General features: G+C 41.2%; 1 protein-coding gene across 1 annotated transcript; it reads right to left on the bottom strand.

Annotated features, from left to right (window-relative positions):
- Positions 1 to 1,393: 1,393 nt before the first annotated feature.
- si:dkey-174m14.3 (uncharacterized protein LOC563117 homolog) lies at positions 1,394 to 21,839 on the bottom strand. The gene is made up of 6 exons (XM_062437520.1): positions 21,817 to 21,839; positions 9,885 to 10,046; positions 7,619 to 7,685; positions 6,153 to 6,260; positions 5,332 to 5,412; positions 1,394 to 2,803 (listed from the first exon to the last, which is right to left on the bottom strand). The coding sequence occupies exons 1-6, from the start codon at positions 21,837 to 21,839 to the stop codon at positions 1,394 to 1,396; spliced, it is 1,851 nt and encodes a 616-aa protein (XP_062293504.1).
- Positions 21,840 to 23,191: the final 1,352 nt, after the last annotated feature.

Raw genomic sequence — 23,191 nt, 5'->3', positions numbered from 1 at the left:
GTTATTTTGTCCTCCCTGTATATACTGTATATGATACCAGCATGACACATGACTACATGCTAATGGGTGTTGAATAGCAACTGTTAATTTATATATCTCAAACACTCACAGAATAGCATACATTACCTTACAGTATTTGCTTGTCGTATTTTCTTCAAACACAAACTTTTTTCTGTTTTGAGTTTGCTGATCTTTGCAAAAATCCTTCTCTACTAACCTATTTTTAAATCCACAACAGTCATAAAGCGGGGCTTTGCAGTGACTCAGCAGGCACACACCACATGGCTGCAGCCATGCAAGTTTGAATAATGAAAGGTCCCCCTTTACTTCAATAATTTCTTACTCACTAAGCTTAGTGTGGAACAGCAGACATGTAATTATCTTAAAAACAACAGCTGATCATACACTACATTTCAGATCTCCACACAGCTACATTTGAATATTAAAACAAGCTAGGAGCTTTTATGTATAATTTGTGCTTTATTAGGCGAACAAAACAACCGAAATATAGAAACATGCATCGTTGTCAAAGAAACAGGGTTACAGTGGTTTAATGGGGTGTGGGCATCCAAATCTGAGGTAGAATGGGGGCAGGAAAACCTCTCTGCAGGATACAGAGGAGCAAAAAAAAGAAATAATACTGACTGCTAAGACAGATGTTTACATCTCAAAACGGTCCATCAATAACAATATAACACACCCATCGATACTTTTAAGTTCAATCAACGGAAGAAAAAATCAAAATGTATGTCGTTGTTCATGTAAGTTATTGTTTTGCTTTTTTATCATCCCTCTATGTCCAACATTCATTTTTTAACCTTCACAAGGCTAACGCTGTTTCAGTCAATTAAAAATAGTGACTGAAACGTATCTGTGCAGTTTATACGGGTGTCAAGTCTCAATCAAAATACAGTACCTCTTAAGAGTTTTTGAATATAGGATTGGCAGTTTTTTTTTTTTTAATTTATGTACAAGTTCCAGGTTCATCAAGGAGATTTGCATTTGTGTGATTGTTTTAAATGTATTTCCCGTTAACAGCTACATACAAAATATATCACTCCATTTTCAGTTATAAGTATATATTTATACATTTGTAATTTAAATACATACACATTCTTACAAATTTTAATCTCTCCCCCTTTTGCCCCCCATTACTCTTTTACATGACTTACTTGCTCCGGACTTAACTGCAGCCACCCACTGCCATACAATCAAAGCTTCTGAATGATCAGCAATACAGTTAAATGTTTGTGATACTTTGAATTCTGTGGCTCCTGGCTTTTATTCAAACCATTTTCTATCAAAATGATTGTGTTGTTAGAAGGTGTAGCTGGACATACCAGGGCCTTGCCTCTAGCATCCTATCAAAGAATATACCTGATTGGAAAGTCATTCAATTCAGAAGTGTTCCGTATAGCTGTGCCTTGGTCAGACTGTCCTTCCTGGAAAGTCCCAGGGAGCCAAATTTTTGGTTGTACGGAGGAGGAGGGGGTGGGACTGGAGGTGGTGACTGGCTCACCTGTGCAGGCAGGCTGTGCATCTCCGCTTGATAGTGCTGCATTTCTGCGGCCATCTCCAGGGACCTCTGATTGAGAGACTCGGTGGAGCTGTTGGGACTAGGATCTACATAATCCGTGCTTTGGCCTCCAGCTGCCACATTGCCCTCCCTGTCTTTGGAGCTCCCTGAGTGGTAGAGGCTGTGCTCCGAACCCTGGCTGTCCTCAGCTCGGTACAGGTGGGCTTGGCTGTGGGCCTGCCGCAGTCCTGGGCTGCATTCAGGGCTGGGGCTGGCATCGACCCACACTGGGTCCATGACACCCACTCCGTGATGGTAATAGTCAGCCCCTTCCTGGAAGCTGCTGTAGAGGGGCCCGAGTCGGATCTTCGCTGGCCGGACGGAGAAGTGCTGCTCTGAGAAGCTGTAGGGCGAGGCCCGGCCTGGACTGCGGTAAGTGTGGGCACTTAAGTCCTCCACGCTAAGTTGTCTCCATCGGCCAATCAGCTCGTCCTCTTCTGGGGCTAATGTGCTGCCTCGACGACTGTCCCCGTAGGCAACGCTTGGGGAGGAGGATGGAGGCAGTGGCTCATAGGGCTCACTGAAACAGGAGGACATGGTGCGACTGTAGACAGGAGAGCTGCCGTTCTGGTGGTGGCTCAGCTCCGTCTGCTGGAAAGGATGAGCGTTGGCAAAGCCTCTTGGACTGTCCCTCTCCCAGGATGAGTCACTCTTTCTCTCATAGTCCCCTGCATCTCTCCAGTCCATGTAGAGGGAGTGATGGTGCGGGGAGGAAGCTGCACTGCTGGGAGGGCCATTGCCTTTGTCTTCAGATCCCCCTCCACTGAAGCTGGAGTAGGAGCTGGAGCCTGCGCCCAGTGTGGCAGGGAACTTAGCAAAATGCTCCTGGGAGAAGCCAGGCCTTAACCCCACCGAGCCCTCTTCTGGATTGCTGTCGGTGGAGTTCTGGGGTCCATACAGCAGCTTCCTCTGGCCATGGAGGTCCATGCTGGGCCTCCTCTCACGATGCCTGTCATCAGGGCAGTACAGGGCCGTGTCACTGCTGTAAAGGTCAGATTTGTAGGCTGCTCGAAGCCCCAGGCGCCCTCCTGGGCCCAAGCTCTCCAAGATGAACGCGTGCTCCTGGGCTTGGGGGCTGGGTGAGCGAGAGGCCTGGCTGCTGCTGCAAGCGTCATCAGGCTTCTCGAGCACTTTGGCAATTAGAGAGGCTGGGACAGTGTCAGAGTAGGTACAGAGAGGTGACTCTTCCATGTGCATGGTCAGTCGCTCCTGAAAATCAGCAGGCAGCTAGAGATGTAAGAGAAAAGATATAATATGATGAAAATCACACCATGTGCCATTTTTTTTTTGCTCTTACAGACTCTGTAATAAACAGAATATTCAAAACACTTCAGTCTATTCAGTGTAAATAGTTTCTTGAACACTATACACTTCATTGCACTACATGACTCCCCTGACTGTCATTGTCCCAACCTCTATACCTAGGAAGTCTACATTAACATGGTAACTCAATGAATGTCTAGAGAGAGCTCATAATACATCATACTCTCTTAAGTGAGTGAAATTATGTGTCCTTTTATCATTTGTTTTGCACTGCAGTATGTGACTTCTTAAGCGGTTGACTTCTCAGTATGACACCGCAACACACACCTGTATATTTACCTGATGTGACTGGAATAATTGTGTCCCTGACTATGGTTTTTAAAAAAAAATCATTTTCAGTGTCATTATCAGTGACAAGAGGCTTAACAAAAGAGAAAAAAAGATTTGTGAAAATGAAGGCGCCTTTCTTGGAAAAGAAAGACATTGTTCTATTTCGAGCATTTCTCAATAAGAAAAAAAACTCCATCCACTATCTCTGCCTCTCCATAGCAACAAGCATTAGGCAACTGCAGCACATCATCAACAGGAATCTAGTCAGTTGTTCCTAATTGGCAATGAGAGGCAAGCTAATTATAACTTTGTAGACAGAGAAAAGGCAAACACCACAGAGAACATGAAAAGAAATTTTATCATGACAGTTTTATTACAACTTGGACCAAACTAAACGCCACTTAATTACTGTCCACACGTTTCATTCGGCCTCCTTTTGAACAAGATCACAATTGGCTTTCGCGTGCCGTTCAGAAATTTGAGCCTGTCATTTCATACACTCTCTGCGCTTGTTTTGCAGCAAACAAAACGACAAAAACACTTCAGTAGTCGATGAAGAGCCACTGCACTTCTCAAACTGCTGCCGCATCATTCATCAATACGCTTTCGATTAGCTCCCACCCACAGGACAGTGCAAGCGTACTGGTGGACATACAGTGAGTGCATGTATAGCCTCTGACCTCCATTATGTTTGGCACTGAGCCTGCAACAGTTTTTCACTTCATAGCAGATCCTATACTTTTTACAGTGTGTGTATATGTTTGCATGTACATTATATATGAAGTGGGGTATTTTATGAGTCTTACGCAACCAAATGCAGCTTGCATTGATATTTCCATTCAGTCATATGGGCAAAAACGTGTAGAGGCGTACTTTAACCTATTGGACACTTGCCAGCTTTAAATCGGCTCTTGTCACATGGCCAAGCACAAGGCCCAGGGCTGATGCAGCGGAAAGTGGCGCCAAGCTGCCCGAGTGTTAAAAACACTCATCAATACCCACATGCATCTCTTTTCACGAGCAGCAGGACAGTGCGATCAGGCTGCGGTGTGCTCTCCATTTACGTCGTTCCACATTCTGTAGTTTTCCTCATGTCTGTCCACAGATGTCATGAAGCGGTCTCTGTGCTGCTTTGTTTTTACACTCGTTGTCAGACTCTTACATGATTACCAAACCTGCTGCAGTGCATAATTACACTCTGATTTAGCTGCATGTTGAGTGACAGGAGGAGAAAGATTTCAGAGTCCTGGTTTATTTTGGTCATGTTTCATTGACCAGATCTGTGGTTTAGTTAGTTTGCAGGTTCAAGCCCCCATGAGGTTTCAGTTCAGTGTTGACACAATTTAATATGAACGAAAGCACGAGGTAGTTTATATCAGAAAAGTATAAATTCTGTATATTTTTTCTCATTCATACACAATACCTGGACATATGTTTAACACAGCAACTTAGTTCTAGTTAAGATCCATTTTTTTCTTCTTTTTAAGTTGCTGTTGTTTTCAGCTGGTGGTTTCTATGTGTATATTTGACATTTTTTTCTTGTTTAAGTATAATTTAAATTTTATTGAACCTTTAATCTTAAAAATGTAAAGTGGCTGCTGAGTTTTTTGTGACAGTAAACATTTTTTTGTATAAAATACACTTGAATGCTAACTTTATAATAATTGTTATATAATGTAATGTATGCATGTAATAATGTGATGAAGCAGTTCAGGTAAATAATAATGAGCGGACTTATTCAACTTAAAAAAAACATGTATAAATACACAGGTAACTACACTTAAATGGGAAATATAATATCTGGTATGAATAAAATATGAAATATCACAATGTTTTTCATTCATCAATGACTATAGCAGGTTTATAATGTAAATTGTTTAATATGCCATGGTATGTTAAGCAGTATAATATTACCAAACTACTTTTTTCAACTTTGCCTCTGTCAGTTGCTGTCAGGTTAAATATTTAGCCCCAAAAAGAAGAACAAAATTAATTTGATGATTTCCTTTGTCTTCACTCTGTGCCTGAGGTGACCTACAGTGGTCATCCCTCCACTTAGGTTTGTCTCTTATCTCTTCTGCCAAAAGGCAAGAGGATGTTCCCGTCGAGACCTTAAAAAAATGTATATATATACAATACAACATGTACAATTCATAGCTCACCTCAGAGAGCTGCGCCCTGTAAAGAGACTTGTTGCACTGGAGAAGCTGAGCAGCCAGGTTACAGTCCTTCCTGTACAGATCCTGTGGAGCACAACATGACAACAAGAGATATCAGCTAGAAATAAATATTGAATACTTGCGTTGGTGAGTGCTTTTCTCGTCTCCACTGACTCAGTCTCACTGTATTTCTATGCTTGCTTCGCTTAGAAACAGAAAATCTCACTGTTTAGAGCTTCAAACATCACCTTTTTTGTGGCTTTTGCGCAGCATTATGAAAAGGAATAAGAGCAAACGTGTCTCTAAATGCTCGTGTTAGATCTGTTTTGCTATGAACACCAAGCATGACAAAAAAGTTCCTAAAGTCACTCAAGGATAATTTCCTATTTTTCTTTTTACAATCTAGTGAGATAAGTCTTCCATTTTTTCTGTGTTCAGGGGTTTTTCGTTGTCTGGATTGATAGTCAGAGGATAGAGGGTGTCATATGCTGTATCGATTGTAAAACCCCTTGAAGCAAACTTTTGATTTGTGATATTAGGCTATATAATTAAAGCTTGACTTGACAGGTGTGGTAACATATTGCAGCCATCGCAATAAAACAAAGGCTTGTTCACTGTCTTATTATCAAGATGAATGACTTGTTTTGAAAAGTAATTTGACATTATAAGAAAAAAATGTTGAATTATTGAGAAATCAAGAATTCACTGCCACAGACAGGAAACAAGGAGCAGCTATTAATCATTGTTTGGTATTCTGGAGATTAAATCATAAAGGTCGAGAGGAAAAACCGGTCTGAGCAGTCTGACGCTCACTGGGCTCTTACATTGTCCTCTTGCAGCTTCTCGATGGTGAGCTTGGCCTCCATCAGGTGGTTGTTGAGGACGATGATCTCTCTGCTCAGAGCTCGCTTCTCGTCATCGTGGTGCTGGGTCTGACGACAGCAAGAAAGGAGTTATAATACTCAGAATGGTGACAGAAGGATTTAAAGATACATTATATGAGTTCACACACTGAACTGCCACTGTGTTCAAGTAGCAGCAAGATCTACTGTAACTTAGTGTTTTGGTTACTATGGGTAAACCATGACGTGAGTAAACTGAGCCCTCCACAGGAGTAAATCTTTTTCTTTTTTGTTGGTTAATGAAAGCAGAGGTTACTGGTGAGCTCAGGATCATCTTCTGTTGCTGCTGATTAAAAGACACAGACGTTTCAGTTCACCGCTTCTAGTTTCAAGCACATGTTCCACACGTGGCACCAAAAATTTAGTCTGATTAAGCTTTTATGAATATAATGGCAGCTGCAATACATATATTAACACGTGTAGGTTTAAGTGAATACAAATCTTTACTCTTCAGACTTGGAATAGTGTGTCTGGGAGAGTAGGAGCACAGACACTCCAAGTGTATCACTGTGTTTACCTGTCTTGTAATTACATTCTCTATAGTTGTGAGGGGCCAAGGGGTCAGATGGGTTTGTGGCACCTCTGGAGTAAACAAGCTTCACGATTACAGAGAGACTTACTCAGCACCTCTCTCACCCTTGAGGAAGGAATACGTGAGATGAATCAATAACAGCTGATGAGGATGCTTCACGAGAAAAAAAGAAAAAGCTGCATATTGGCCTTTATCTTTTCTTTTTTTTTTTTTTTAAATAACAATTTTTTCTTTTCATAAAAAGCCTGATGACCTTAAGCTCCTTACCTGTTATCTCACTGCTGTTGCATTGTAATCACCATGATGATTATTATCTTGCGCTGTAACGAACCCATTTGGTGAACATTTTCAGCTGTCTATTCAACAGCAACGACACCTGATGGTCGTAGAGTGTTCTCGGGCACGCTAGTTAATTGTATCTTTCCACCGGCAAAAGCAATGTCTGACAAATAAGTGAGGTGCGGTGCACTGAGGAACAATGGGTTTGCTATCAGTCTGCCATTGGAAGGAGGACAACCAATTGTAATAAGCCATAATTAACGTCAGTGGTACCAACAGCAGGGCATTCATATTCAAATTGTCTCTCAATGTGTTCTGTGCAATCTCTAAACCCCATGACTTGCTTATATGCTTCTCTTTCTTCTGTTTCTACAGGTACTTAACCACGAGCATGGCAATTCATGTGACTAGGTGTACACACACACACACACACACACACACACACACACACACACACACACACACACACACACACACACACACACACACACACACACACACACACACACACACACACACACACACACACACACACACACACACACACACAAAAAGCCTTACTCAACCTAATACTTACATTTCTGTGAATCTTTTCCTCCAGATCTTGGTTGATCCTCTGCAGTGCTGAGTAGCTGCTTTGTATTCTAAACGACACAATAAAACGACATTGCTCACTTGCAGATAATAGTTTTTTGTACACACACATACACAGCAGCAGTAGAGACCTCTCCACACTGATAATATGCATATTGGCACGCTCAGCAGTATAGTCGGAGCTGAATCGCATTCCATGGTTTCAGTTTATGGCACTCATGAGAGTTGTTCTCACATCTCACTGACCCCACTCTACTGATATGGTGATTAAGTGAATGTTTGATTCTAGTACTTGTAGTCGAGCAAAGTGACACACTGTACAGGGCAACATTTTGGGCAGCAGTTCCAGATAATGTGAGTCACTCGCTCCCTGTGCAGAGATTCAGTGTTAGGTTAGGGTAGGAGATAAAAGTCCTTTCCCAGATTCAGAAATCCCAGTCCAGCGATCAAATTAATAATTCCTCACATAGGAAACTGCTCTGCACTATTATATTACTTGAGAATAAAAAAGTTATTTGCTGTGCATGAAAAATAAGCCACATTTATCAAGCAACTCAAATACATTTTAGAGCAACTCTCAGGTGATCACATAATTAATGCTTGGAGCAGGAATAGCTGATCAAAGACAAAGGTTAGGCAATATTGTATTTTGCAAAAAGATATGAAATAATAGGAAATTGGCTGAAATGGAAACAAAAAAAACTAAACTGCAGCATGGAGAGTTCAGGGAGAAATCAGATGATGAGGAGAATAAAGTACATCAGTGTCAAGTGCAGACAATGAAGATGGGATGGAAGGAAAAAAAGAAAATGTTCAAATCAAATGCAAATAGTGAGCTATAACTACAGTGTTCTAAATTATACAGATTACATATTATTTACCATTAATACTTTGTACAATACCTCACATGTCAAAGAAGGTTATACCTGTAACCCTAACCCTTAAGAAAGCATTTTAAAGTCAAAAGATCAATCAAAATTTGATAAATATCAATAACTTTTTATTTTAAAAGTGAAGGACATCCAAAATTTTACTTTTAGCAATTTGATAAATATGGGCCCCGGATAAATTAAAGGCTAACTACATTAAAGGTCTTCAGGAATCCCCCTTGTAATTACTAAAGGTGTATCACAAAGCTCCATTTTTGGTCCATAATAATTTAGAATCTGAAATGAAGACGACATGTTTTTAAATGCCTTGTTGCAACACCAGCCGTGTCAAGATCTGCTTTGAACTTTTGAGCTTTTAGGAAATGTCTAAATGTCCTGATGAGACAAAATCTGTTTCTCACAAATGTGTTTCTAACAAACGTGTTTCACAAGAACCTATAATTCTACGAACAAGTAGTTCCTCTTCTGGCTGTTCATACACTTACAGTAAAAGGTACTGCAACTGAGGACATTTGGCTAGGTTGGATACAGTTACTTTATTTATATTCATACTTTATTTCCTAATAATATTCCTAAGATGTTTCTTGAAAAGATCTCTATCATAAATAGATGGAAAAACAAAAGGTTTTAAAACTTGAACATCTCATCCTACTGGGTGATATTAAACGTATTCCTTTTTTAAAACATGTTTAGGCATGATTTGGGCATGGGAGTTTTTGGTAAACCCTGGAAATAGTAAATGAGACAAGATTGATCTCAATTCCCAAGGTCCACTAACTAGGATTTTCTAAGCTTTCGACCGCATTCATGATGACACCTAGGGCCTAACCATGTGCTGATGAAGACCAGGCAATGAGATGTAAGATTACTTATGTTTATGATGCTTTGTGTGTGTGTATTTCTGTCATATGTGTGTTTGAACACAGCTGCAATGATAATTGATTAACTCATTAGTTAATAAAAAAAGAAAATGTTTAAAGCATTTGATGAATTTAATGTTTTTCTTTGTCATACATGATAGTAAACTGAATAACTTTGGGTTTTGGACCATTGTCAGACAAAATATATCTGAAAACGTTACCTTTGATGCTGAGAAAGTCATTTTCACGATCTTCTGTCAATTTATAGACCAAATAATTAATTGTTGAATCAAGAAAATAATCAGCAGTTTAATCGATGATGAAAATCATTAGTTGCAGTCCTAATATTTATTATGTCCTCTCTCTGTCTACATTTCTGTACTCAAGTCTGAATGAATCTAATCAAAATTAGATTTCTTGATTAAATAAAAAAGAAGTTTTGTGGTAAATGTATCAATAGCACACCATATCCTAAGTGTTTTCCAGTATGTAGGCCTACCTGCGCAGTTTATCAGTGAACTTGTCTAGTTCCTCCTGTGCACGACGCAGCTCTGTCTCCAGGTACTGCCGTGTGGAGTCAAACTCGCTCTGCAGAAGCTCCAGCTTGTGTGTTGTGTAGGAAAGCCGCTTCCGCAAGTCCTCCTTCTGCTCCAGCAATGAGCTGCACACACACACACACACAGCAAATGATTGTGTACAGGGCATATGGTGGAGGGAGCTTGTAACTTGGGTATATGCTCATCTAAATGGACTTATAAGGGTTCACACATCTTTTGAATGTACCCCTGAACGACCATGCAGTGGTAATGAGAACATCATGAGAGGGTGATAAAAGCAGAAAAGTTGTGTGCGAAAGTGCTTTGTATGAAGAAAACATGGAACCAAAACACACATCCCAAATTAAGTATCCAGGCAGGAAGGAGCTTGGAGTTTTTATGAAGCTTTTTAAATCATTAGATCTTCTTTTCAGTGTTAAAGCTAAGCAGCACATCGCAGAAACCCAATCATCAGCGAGATTGTTCCCACTGGGGAAAAAAAGGGGAGGGTTTAATCTGTGATGAAATATGAGCCAATGAACTCTAATACATCACATGAATGGACTCTGAAGGCTCAGATTTACGGAACAGCGATACTCCACACATGTAATTCAGCGAGACAGCACAATGATGACTATTTTTAGAGTATGTGCATTACCTGGGCCTCAATCTAATAAAAGGGCAAGTGTGAGTGGGAAAAGAGGAAATGTCTGTTGCCGTGATGGATCTGAGTGTGCACGGCTGGGCTTAATGGACCCTGTATTGACGGACAGATGGAGGAAGGAGGGTAATGACTCTATCTGCAGCCGGATAACAGATAGCAGAGAGTGGATGGAGATGTGGTCACGTCGCTATTTTCGCTTCCTCTTTGTCTATTTTTCTCTCTTTTAACAAGATCATAGATGCAGACGGTGAGGGCTGAGAGAGACAAATAAATCAGGGGCAGGTTCCCATTCAATGCTTTTAGGTCACTAAGCAGAGGTATCATTCAGTTTGCCCTCATGAATATGCATGATAATATTAATGCAATCAGTGGGTGGAAAAATAGCCATCTATGTAATTTATCTACGTCTAATAAAGCACTCTGGATTAATTAATCATTTTGGACGGTCGCACAAATAAGGCATACTGGAATTGATTCACAGAAATGTCATACAATATCTGATGGAGACAAATACTGCAAATATGTGCTGCAGATAGACACATTTCTCAAAGACAAAGCTGCTCTAGAGAGAAATCTCACTCGTTTATTTAAACATCAGTTACTGGGGTCAAAGATAACCTGTGAGGCAATAAGTCCCCCTGCTGAAAATCCAAATACCACTTTCTTTTTGTTGTTTGTGCTTTCAAAATTATGTAAAACTTTTGGGAATTCCATCCCTTTGTTTTGTGGTCTGCCAGGAAATTGACAGTTGTTTGACCAAACCCCACAAAACCACATTTGTTTAGGTTCAAGTGAAAAAAGGCCTCTAGTGACCATAGGAATCATGACTCTTGTCTATCAGGAGGAATCATGATGTTGTTCTACAGCAAAAAAATACGCCGAGGCAGAAGGTTGGGGTGGATGGATGAGTCAACAGTGAACGTTGGTTTCTTTAAATCATGACCGCTGTCAGTCACTGACCTCAAGTGGTTATTGTTGTAACCGTGATGACAAGCAGAAGTTGTTTTTAATTCAAACCACAGCATGATTAGTGTTGTCACATCATATAACACATTTAAAATAATATTGTGATAGGGTGATCAGAGCACAAAAATGCTTGTACTGCATGTGTTTTTCTGGAGCTGGACTAACTTATTTTCAGGGACTTGAGGACTTGACAGGTCTGCCACATCTATGATTAAGGTGTGGTTAAGTGAAAGTTGGCCTTCAGGGTTAAATAAACTGAAGTCAACCGCTGGTTGGAGACGGGATGAAAACTACAATTTTGAGGTTTTGTGGCAGTATGACATCACCTCTACCATTGCTAGTGAAAGTGGACAGTCCAGTTCTTGCATGCATAAGCCTACTTTTGTATGGAACTGGATGTAACATTTTGAACCAGCAGACTGAATGTATAACTGAAATGAAGATGTTTAGAGGCAGCTCACAATGCAGCTTCATTATGAACAATGATATCATTATTATTAGTAGTAGTGATATTAATGTGCTTACTGAAATGCAACTGAATATTAACATGATTGTTTGGCTTAGAAAAACAATGACAATAGGCACAGTAGATGAGGAATCTTTGAAACGAAGTCAACTAAACTATTTAAATAAGTAATTAGCGGTTTTCATCTCTAGCACCTAGTTAAAACGTTACCTCTAAGCTAACGTTAGAGGTAAAGTAACTTTGCTAACGTGACTTTTGTTAGCGACCTAACCCTTTACATTTAAAACTATGTTACAACACTTAACTTAGTCAGTATGGAAAACTTATTCACTATTTTGGTCACACCTTTTCTCAGCATTGTTAGAAATTGCACCTCTTTAAAAACTGGTATCCAAAGTGGTAGCTTGGATCTCTAAATTAAGTTCACTCAATTAAAATATTTCTGCCTTGAGCACAGCTTTGCACTAAACAATGTTTGAACAAATATAAGTTAAGTTTCCATTAAACATTGACTACTTACATGTTGCTACATGCTGAATTAGTATATGCTTTTCCTGGTACAAATTTAAACTCGAAGGGTTTGTTTTTCTCTGAAATATCTTTTTCAAGAAGTTGCCACAATTTAAGTGGAAAGTTGCTGCATGTACAACCAATTGCTTGATTCAATGAATGTCTCCTGACTGGATGGCATTTCAGTGCTGCATTACCCCACCAATCGCCACCTCCTCAACTCCTGCTTCTCTTTGATTGGCAGGCATTAGCAAGGGAATGCAGGTGTTTGTTGTTTGATAGAGGATGAGTTTACATGAAGTAGCTCCAGGGATGAAAAATCCCCCATTAGTGACCTTTGCTGTGAACAGGAGCTGAGTCAGACGTAATGAGTGCTTTCATTCCGGTGAGATGAGATGACGAGGCAGCATGACTCTTGGGCTTTGGAGAGGCGGGATGAGGTTGCTTTAGCACCACTGGACGACGAGAGGAGACACCTCGTGGGCGGATGAGCGGACAAACAGATAAAAAAACGAGTACGTAATGGAAAAGATGGCGTCTGAGAGATTCACTCTTACCTCTTTTTCAGATGTTTACCGCCATTTCGGGGGACTTTTAAGGCGGTTTTGCCAATGTATATCTTTTTCATGGTTTGTCTGTGTTCCTTCCCTCTCATGTGTTTATAGGGGTTGACCACAGGGATCCGGCATGTGTGTTAGTTTCCCAAAGGAGACCAGCTAAGTGTGGCCTGCAGAGTTAATAAGTGCTCTACCTGTCTTGACCCTGCCGAACAAAGCAAACAGACAGGTTGGCAACTATTAGTATTGTTCAGCCAGGGATCATATTTGAAGGACAAGGTCAGTATTAAAAATGCTGGACTGATGCCTCCAGTATTTCCTGCTGATGATCATTTTAATGGCAAAATTCCCAGTTTTGTCCTTGGCAGGCAAAGAAAAGTGAAAACAACATTAAACTCTGCACTAAATTCACAGTCACAGTTTATTTTTAACTGTAGCATCTCTTAAATATTCTAATCCACTCTTTAAGACTTCTCAAACAATTGTTTATGTAGCTTTTGCAGCATATTGTTTCCTCTAAGATGTCACACTGTGTTGTTTCCTGCAAAGATCCAGTCTCAGTCTTTCAAACTTAAAGAGCAAAGGCCTCCCTCTGATCTGACAGATCACATATTTTGTTACATATTTTGTATCGTCCTTGGAAACTGATTGGAAAGGGGTAGACACTTTCAAAAAACACTTGGCAGGTGAGTGGATGGATCTGTATATCACTGTCTTACATTGAAAGGCAGCTGGATACATGATGCTGATTCGTCCAAACCATTGGTGAACCATGGTGAAATGTATTCTCATGTGATGTCGCGATGTTGTTATCTCACAGATCCAGCTGCCTTGCAAAGTAAGCCTCATTCTGTTTTGCAGCGAAGTTCAATAATCATGAGTAGAAATCCATTGAAAGAGAAGCAGTCACTATTCCACAGCTTTAAACTTTATGGAATTGGATATGGAATTTATATTAGTTATATTACAATTATCCGTACACATATTTGTATTGTTTGCTTAAAAGCAGGGTTTTCTCTCCACGTATCTGTCCTTATGGTATATAATTTTAAAAGTAAAGCGTGTTTGTTGGCTTTATTTCACAGGTGGTGGACGAAAGACCTTTGTGACAGGCAAATATCAGACTTATCAGTATCTCTCTATCCCTTCTTACTGACCCAATGTCTTCATCTCCTATATGTCCAAACACAGAAGACATGAACTTACACATCCACCACCAACTGCATGAAAAGAGTTTGACAAGGCCAACAGGCTGAAGCTACTTTTCTAAACATTTCTTCCCGCCTTCCTGATCCTCTGCATCTCAATATTTGCAGCACAGGTGCAGCCGTCAGCCCGCAGACAAATAGTGTGGGTTATTAGATGCGACGGCGCGTCAAAGCTTGATCAAAGCTCCTCTGATCCGAGCGCTGGACTGTCCACTCGAAAAGGGAACGGTGGCGGATTCTGGATGCGACTGCAGCGAGGCCGCATAGACGAGAAAAAGCATCACGTTTGGGCTGGATACTGTACATAACACATGCATGCAAATATGTGGAAACCAGGTGACACAAAAAAACATGTTGATCCGCTGACACCCAGTTGTTGGGAGGTGATTTATGCTGCAGGCTTAAGAGGCAGGGAGACATGCACTCCTCCAGATGGTGACAGCTCACCACCGCCACTGGAGCCTTCACTCCAGCTGCTCCCCTCTGAGTCATAGCGCACCGGCTCTGGATATGTGTGTAAGATTTGGTGGGTGTGAACATGTCTTTATGTATGTATAAGCCTGAATAAAAAATGCATGACTTTCTACAGGTATGTGGATGCATCTGTATGTCTATGCAGATGTGTACCTACATGGCTCTGTGTGTGTGTTTGTGTGCTGCGGCAGTTCAATCCCCTTCACCCAGGAGTGAAATAAAGCAACAGTGTCCAGCATAAAAGTCAAAAGGGACGGCTGTTAGCAACGTGTCTCAGGCCACGTCGGGTGTTTGCTGAAAACCGCCGACACACACTCGCTCATTCACTCGCTTGCTTCTTCCTTCTTTAGCCGATTCTCACACTGCAGCAAACCGTAGACGGGGCTTGTTCAAATGCCGCTGCCTGCCTCCCACTCATGCCACGCTGACATTTGAGAGGAACTCAGAGCATTGAAAAGAAGAGGAAGGGGAGGCGGTAGAGGAAGAGGAGGATATTAAAATTGGGGAATGGGAAAGAGGGGAGAAACAGGAAGCATTTTTTGTGGGGGGAGTATGCTAGCCAGAGTAGTTGGCCTTCCACAAATAAGGCAGGCGAGAGGGACAAGTCGTTGCCAAATGAGAGCGAGAAAGAAGAGGGGAGTGGGAGTGAAGCCTCTACTGTGTGTCATCATTTCTCTTTCTCCTTCCTCTCCTCTCCCCTTCTCTGCTTGTTCTATCTATTTGTTCCTCCCTCCTCCCTGATTGCATCTACCTTGCAGATAGGAAAAGCCCTTATCACAGGACCAGACCTCAGCATTACAGCGGGGGAACCCAAGAGGCTGACTCATCCAGCAGCAGCAGCAGAGGAATAACGAAGGCGAAGAAGAAGAAGAAGCTTTTTCTGTCTGCCCCGTATGCCTTCTTATTAACAAGGTATTACTAACCTGCACCAGTCACTCAGCCCGGTGACATGTACAGTATGACTCAACCGCCTCATGGGAATAAAAAAAAAAAATCCCTTGTCAAGTACTGTTCTGTGAGTGTGTGTGGGTTTATGTCTGTCTCTGCATTGATTAACCTAGGACCAGACACCTAAGTAGTTGCACACCAACTACCAACATCATTACCAGCAGCGGGGGATAATGACCTGCAGAACGGATTCATGTGCCACTGATGGCACTCGGCACAAGGCAGTGTTTAATCAGGACGCCCATCCTGAGAGGATTTTCGGATGAGTGGAAGAGGTGATGGAGGCTAACCGAGCTTCAAATAGAAATACTGTAAACAGTTCTGTTCTGTTGAAATCCAAAAAGTCAACATAACCAGCTGTGAACAGAAGCTACTAGTTTTACTTAAAGGTATGATAAGAACAGTGAAATATTGCACACAAGTTTTTAAAGGATATCATTTCGAGAAATTAGCTTTCTTGTCGTGAGACTGATTCCTCTATCACGTAAATATGAGGCTACATCCAGCAGCTGGTTAGCTTAGCTTAGCATGCAAACTAGGCAGTAGAAAACAGCTAGTCAGGCTTTGTCTAAAGGTAACAAAATCTACCTACAAACACATCTAATGCTCACAAATTAACACATTATACCATATCATCTTAGTTTCTGCAAGAAAGCAATTAGGTTAATTTTATAAAATATCAAACTGCTTTTTTTAAGGCATCAGTTAATAATACTATCAGACTTTACAAGCCTATAAAGCTACCACAGTACAACAATACACTTCCATCATTCAAGTTACACATTAACATGTATATATGTGTATTTGTTTGGCTAACTCAGCATCTTGCTGAATGATGCTGCATTGCAATAAAAGTTGAGTCAGGTTAAGGTTTTTTTTGCCATTGCACTCTGTGTGGCATCTCTGCTTTGTTAACACATTGTTCTCATTGAAATGTATGAGGAGGCTGCATTCATTAGCAGTGTTAATGTAAGTCTGAACACAGCCCAAGACCTATTGTTTATACCAAATACCAAGATTTCCATATTTTTCATGTTTTAATGCACTCAAAGGTTGTCGTTTGCAGAAGAAGCGGTCCATTTGCAATGAATACAAGTTCATTTCAGACTAGAGGCAAGAAAAGCCCCAAGCTATAGGAGCACTGACATGTACAAACACACATAGATGCACATACAAAAGCACACACTGTTCTATAAAAAACAGCATCAGCCTCCAGACAACAAAATCGTGTTACGGTGCCAGTGAATCCTACTGAGAGCTGGCCTAGCAAAACCACTGAGACCTCTTCTTCTTCTGACCCAGAATCTGCACAATCATACAGAAACCCCAGCTGAAACCTCTCTCTATTTAAAAATGAAAAAATTGACCTTTTTCTTGGTGATAAGACTACTGTCTGTTCCGATTCTGTGATGCTTATGCATTTTGTATTTCCCATAAACTTGAGAATAAAAGAAATCCCAAATCTGCCCTAAGCTGGTGTTTATCTGCTCTATCTCTCATTCACTCTGTTGATTTTTTTTGGTTTCCAGCTCATTGGTTGGAAAATACAGTACTAAATAAAAATAGGTTACTACAGTAAATGTTGTTTGTACATTTTTCACTCAAAAGTAAGAACAGCATTTGCCGTCTCTTTAGCCACAACCAAAAAGAAATGGGACATAGAAGCACAAGCAGCTTTCAAAAGGGTTCAGCTCATTAAAAAAAGAAGACACAAACACATATACACACACACACACACACATATATGCGCACAGACACTCACACACATGCACACCGCCCACCATCGCAACATATTGTTTACGAGTGGAGCTCGAATGGACAGGTAGTGATTAGACACAACAAAGGAACCACCTCTGCAAATCTGCTAGCCTGCAGTGTGTACTGCTCTGTTTTCTGTTTTCGTGTGTGTGTGTGTGTGTGTGTGTGTACGTGTGTGGGTATGTGTCCATAAGCATTTTCCTAGGGCTCTTATATACATATAGCAAGCGACTCAGATGTACTTGGTGGTCCATCAATGAATCTCAAGAGGCTGCCTAAAAGAGCATCAACTCAGGGACGCATGAATGATGCTTTTACAGAAAGGCTATATTGGAAAAATATAGAAGGCAATATAACACTAACAGCTTTCCAGCATAACCGCATCTAAAAAAAGATGTGTAATCAGAGAAAGAGAGAGAGACAGCTTTCATCTATGTCTTTAATTTAATTTAAAACTCACCGATTGATAGTACTTGTTAACAGAAAATCTAAAAGGTTTATATTTGTTTAAAATTATGTTTTAAAGGACAGGTTCACAATTTTTCAAGTCCTTCCAAATGTGCTGGAGGACAGAATCCAAAGTCCTCATTTTGAGCAAAAATGTATTAAAAAATGTATCTGAGGATAATATGAGGCTTCAACAGTATGACTGTAAAGAGGATATCGTCCACAGTTTTTTTTGTAAAAAGAAAAAATCCTTCTTTGTGTGTTTTCTTATTCACCAGCAGTGGAAGGATTGAAACAAAAAGAAAGAATTACTAAAAAGACTATACTTCTGAAAGATATTGACTTTATTGGACTAATTTGGATGGCTGAATCGTCTTATTAGCTTAAACAAAAACTTTTATAACAATTTGGCACAGAAAGAAGCTTTTGGAAGTTGTAACCCATTTGTCATCCATGTTTAAGATAGCTGCCAATTGATTTTCTTTTGATCAACTACTTAGTGTGCCCAGGAAGCTTAATGGTTAAGGCACATGTCACATAACCACATTGTCACAAGTTCCATCTCAGTGAGAGACTTTTGAAGCATGTCATACACTTTACTTCTCTTCAAATATTTGCTCAATAAAGGCCAAAATAAGAAACTAAATTGACTTACTGTTGCAGCTCTATTCAGATACAAATTCAAGTTTGAAAGTCATGTACTTTAAATTTCAATAAATTAGTGTCATGGACCTTTATGTCAGAAAAGAACTGACTCAAGACACAATAGATTACTATGTAAATGTTCGAGTCAAGTCAAATTGCCAAAAGATTTGGTTATGGCAGCTGTGATATGCTGTGTAGCCATTCAGCCATTTACATGCCCGACCGCTTCATCACAAGGAATAAATCTGACCTGTGTGATCTGACTGCTGCTGCTGAAGAGGCCAAAGGGGAGAAGGAATAATGGGGTTGAGATGATAAGATATACTTAATGACTCCCAAAGGATCTGTCAGGGCTTCAGGAAAGAGAGAGACCTGGAGACAGAGTGGTAAAGGGAGGCCACAGACCACAGAGGAGAGTCCCTGAGAGAAGCATATTAGTCTGTTAGACCAACGCCGTCCACTTAAACAGTTCAAAACTGACCTTTGTAGCCTTTTCAGACCCCACCCTCCTCCACACCACTTTCACACAAATGTCTGCTTTGCTCTTCTCTATCACCACTTCATCTAAAATAAAGGTGATTCAGTGGACACCCAATTCATACGATTGTTGCTTTAGATAGATGTGTAGGGCCATCGCTGGAAAGAAAACCTCTTGGACAAGATTTGTATGGAACAATAAAAATAAATGGTTGAGTTTGACCAAAAGTCTTAAATGCAACGTCCACTTGCTAAAAAAATTTCAGCCATATCTTGTAGAGTTCATGAGCGTAACATTCAAACATTCTCAGTTATCAAAGATGTCAAAGTCTGCCTGCTAATGAAGGGTGTGACATGTGCTGAAAGCTCCACAAAATTGTTGTAAGGAATGTGAATGTGGATGTAAATGAATAGACAGCATTAGCAGGTAGAAAAGATAATGAAAACACAACATGAAAGTAAGACAAAAAAATAATTGCACTGGAGACACTTGATTAACACTTAGAAAACCTACAGACGAGGGACAAATTAAAGGAAACACATATGAGCGGAGAAACCAAAAAAAAAAAAAGTAAAAGCTTGTGTACTGCTACTGGTTTGATGAGTATGAAAATGGTTTGAATCAGTCCTTTAGCATTTTCCGTCGCCTGATCTCATCTCAGTTGGCCATTACTTTCCACCCACATCCTCAAAACACCAAAGAAATCGTATCCATCCCACTAGTACAGTTCCAGAGGTTTGTTAAATCTGTGACAAGGCGCCTTGAAGCTGTTCTGAAGTTCCTTGGTGGCCTTTCTAAGACACTTAATGTTGTTTTTTTCTCCCTTTAATCTGCCACCCACATGTATATGTACAATATGAAAAGATGTACTGTAGGCTTTAGTGTTAATTCATCAAACCACAAATAATTCAATATTAAAACTGCTGTTTCCATGGTCAAAATTGAATGAAATAAGCCAATATGGATGTATAAGATGATTAAGATCATGTTAAACGATCAAAAACTCCAGAACAGCCACTAAATTAGCCTTTAAGATGTGACTGTTATTTTAAATTCGGTAAAATCTTTTATCTAAATCTTTCTCAGTGTCTATGACCATATTAAATAATTTCCCAAGTTTCCCATATTAATTGTTTAATATTTTTGGAACTAGGATATTTACTTCTTCACCCAGAGTTATATGAGAAGATTGATTCCATACTCTGTGCAGAGTACTGAATCGAGAGGGTCGATCTTTGATGTGAGCTGGAATATTCTGACAACGCTCTAAAAACTCTTTCAAACTTCAAATCTTTTTATCGAGCCGAGGTCTGGAGCTCCCCGATCCAATGTGTCTCCATGTAAAATTTACATCTCCATCTCCGCCACGGGGCCCCTAATGCAGGAGACCAGCCAAGGGAGGGACAGAAATTGCAAAAGACGGGAGATGGTGGGGGGGGGGGGGGGGGGGGGGGGGAAGCAAGAGAGGGGGAGAGATTTCAGGACATTTCATCATTTATAGACTGGAAGGCATCTTGGAGATGTGGTGTGGGGGTGGAGGGTGCGTTGTAGGGGTAAGGTCAGACTCTCAGGTGTGACCTTGTTTCCTATTCAGCAAAGAGCGAGGATTAAAAAAAGGTGCATGAGTACCCCTTCTTATCTTGGCAGAGCTGCTATAATTCAATTAAAGCTGTGACATAGAGGTGAGGACAATTGAAGCCTCATATTGGAGCAGCACCCCGTCAGATTAATTACCCCTCATTGGCTGGTTAAACGGCTTTTAAACTCTAATCTGCCTGAAATCGTAATAATACCATCGGTAATCGAACACAAAAGGAAAAGCTCGGGATCTATTTCCATCTGCGCCGGATTAATAATGGTTCATTAGTAATAGTACTAATTAAAAACCTGTCTACTGTAGGACAAAGAAGTAAAAAAAAAAAAACAAAGAGAGAGAGAGAGAGGTAGAGATCCTTTCCTGCATCTCGTCATGTTTGCTCTGCTGCTTTTAATTTCCCCGACCGTGTAATGCAACTTTAATCAGAAAAGTGGATGAGCACTTGTAATTTTCTAATGAGCCCATTAAAGTCTGTTTATGCGGGCATGTGAAAGCATCAGTTCAGTCATCACCTAGGGTTTATGAGAGCATTTGAGCTTGTCAGGCTTGTTTAAACGCATAAAAGTCATTCATCAGCTCTACTATTGCACACTTCTTCATCCTGGTGGAGCAGCGCTATCATGCAGAGCAATTAATCAGTGTTGTGGGTGCATTCCGACAGGTGACTGTCCAAAATCATGCAGAAGCTGATATAAACAAGTGAGGAATGAACATTCTTGCTACCTTAACGCATTGGGGACTAATTAAAAGAAAACCATCTTTTTGATTGATCCCACAGAGGAAAAAGCTTTTTACAGTAACGCCACATACGCTGCAGTGAAATTTCCAGCCAAGACATTTCCTGCATACAACCATCAAACCCCCTTTTTATCTTTGACAAAGTATCAGAAAAGCAGATCGTTCCTAACAGCACTGCATCAGTACACAGAGAGCATGAGCTGACACAGCCACATCACATACAGATGAGCACACACACACACACACACACACACACACACACACACACACACACACACACACACACACACACACACACACACACACACACACACACACACACACACACACACACACACACACACACACACACACACACACACACACACACACAGATGCAAAACAAGCCAGCTTTGTAATCCAAATCAAAGATGCAAACGGTGAAGCGGTGAAGCAGTACCTTCCACTCACGCAGAGCTTCATCCTGGAGACGGGAAAGATTTTTAAAAAATCCTGCTGCCTGAGCCTTCGCCGGGGAATGGAGAAAACCCCCCTCTGTATGTGCTATCTGGATTGGCTTACCCAGCTCTCCCCTTAAGCTCAGAGAAACCCCACCACATGCACACCCCACCACCACTGACGCCGACGCCGCCTCCACCACCACCACCAGCAGCAGCAGCACCACGCCACTCCAACAGCAACAGCAACAGCAGCAGTAGAAGCCCAGCCAGCCAGGAGGGAAGACAGAGAGAGTGAGGGAGTGAGAGAGAGAGAGGGAGAGCGAGAGAGAGAGCAAGAGTGGAAGAAAAAGACAGAGAGGAAGAGTGGGAGGGAAGGAGCTTAAAGGAAGAAGACAGGGAGAACGCGTGGGTGTGATGATGGAGCGTTGAAAGATATGTGCAGAGAGAAAAAGAGAGAAAGAGAGAGAGAGAGGAAGAGAGGAAGAGAGGAAGAGAAAGAATCTCACCTGATAGTATCTATGTTGTTCATCTCTTCGTCAGTCACCTAAAAGGAAATAACAGCATGTTAATGGAGGGGACCCATCAAACTGGCCTGGGAGCTGCCAAGTAGAGCATCGCTACAACACACACACACACACACACACACACACACACACACACACACACACACACACACACACACACACACACACACACACACACACACACACACACACACACACACACACACACACACACACACACACACACACACACACACACACACACACTCATCTGGAAAAAAAAGAAAAAAGAAAAAGCCATGAAACATACATATTCAGCAGGGACGCTCTTTGTTCCCCTCTGTTTTTGTTTATGTTCCTCTCCTCTTCCCTGCTCCCTCATTTGCCGCTTCCCTTCCCCTTCCCCTTCCCTTCCACTCCACCATCTCTGCTCGTGAGCAAGCCAACGCAACGCTCATCAGACTGCGCCCGGGCTGTCTACATCTGCGCCTATAACTCAAGGTGAGAAGAGAACAATCCTATCATACTAAGATTAAAAGAGAAGAGAGTGAGAAAAGAGAGGAGAAAGAGTAGAGTAGAGAAGAAAGGAAGGAACGTGAGAAGGGAGGGAGGGGGGGGGCGGGGGGGGAGCGGAAGCCTCAATTGCAGCCAGACTGCAGATACATGGCAAGCCCCCCCATGAGAGATACTGGCAGCAACTCAATATCCCTGTCGAGGTGCTGAATCGGAGAGAGCAGAGGGAAGGAGCATAGACAGATAGAGAGAGAGAGAGAGAGAGAGAGAGAGAGAGAGAGAGAGCGCGAGAGAGATAGAGAGGAGGGAGGGGTGATGAGGAAAAGAGATAGAGACAGGGGTGGGGGAGAGAAGTGGG

Source organism: Scomber scombrus, chromosome 17 (assembly GCF_963691925.1).
Source record: "Scomber scombrus chromosome 17, fScoSco1.1, whole genome shotgun sequence".
Taxonomy (NCBI): Eukaryota; Metazoa; Chordata; class Actinopteri; order Scombriformes; family Scombridae; genus Scomber; species Scomber scombrus.
This window is presented reverse-complemented; position numbering and strand designations above follow the sequence as displayed.

What these genes read in the sequence shown, in the direction of transcription:
- si:dkey-174m14.3 (XM_062437520.1), bottom strand. Translation starts at nt 21,839, where the DNA reads ATGAAGCTCTGCGTGAGTGGAAG. An exon ending in AAGCTCTGCGTGAGTGGAAG is followed by an intron (nt 10,047 to 21,816) that starts GTACTGCTTCAC and finishes GTGTGTGTGCAG; the next exon opens with CTCATTGCTGGAGCAGAAGG. An exon ending in ACAGGGCGCAGCTCTCTGAG is followed by an intron (nt 2,804 to 5,331) that starts GTGAGCTATGAA and finishes TTACATCTCTAG; the next exon opens with CTGCCTGCTGATTTTCAGGA.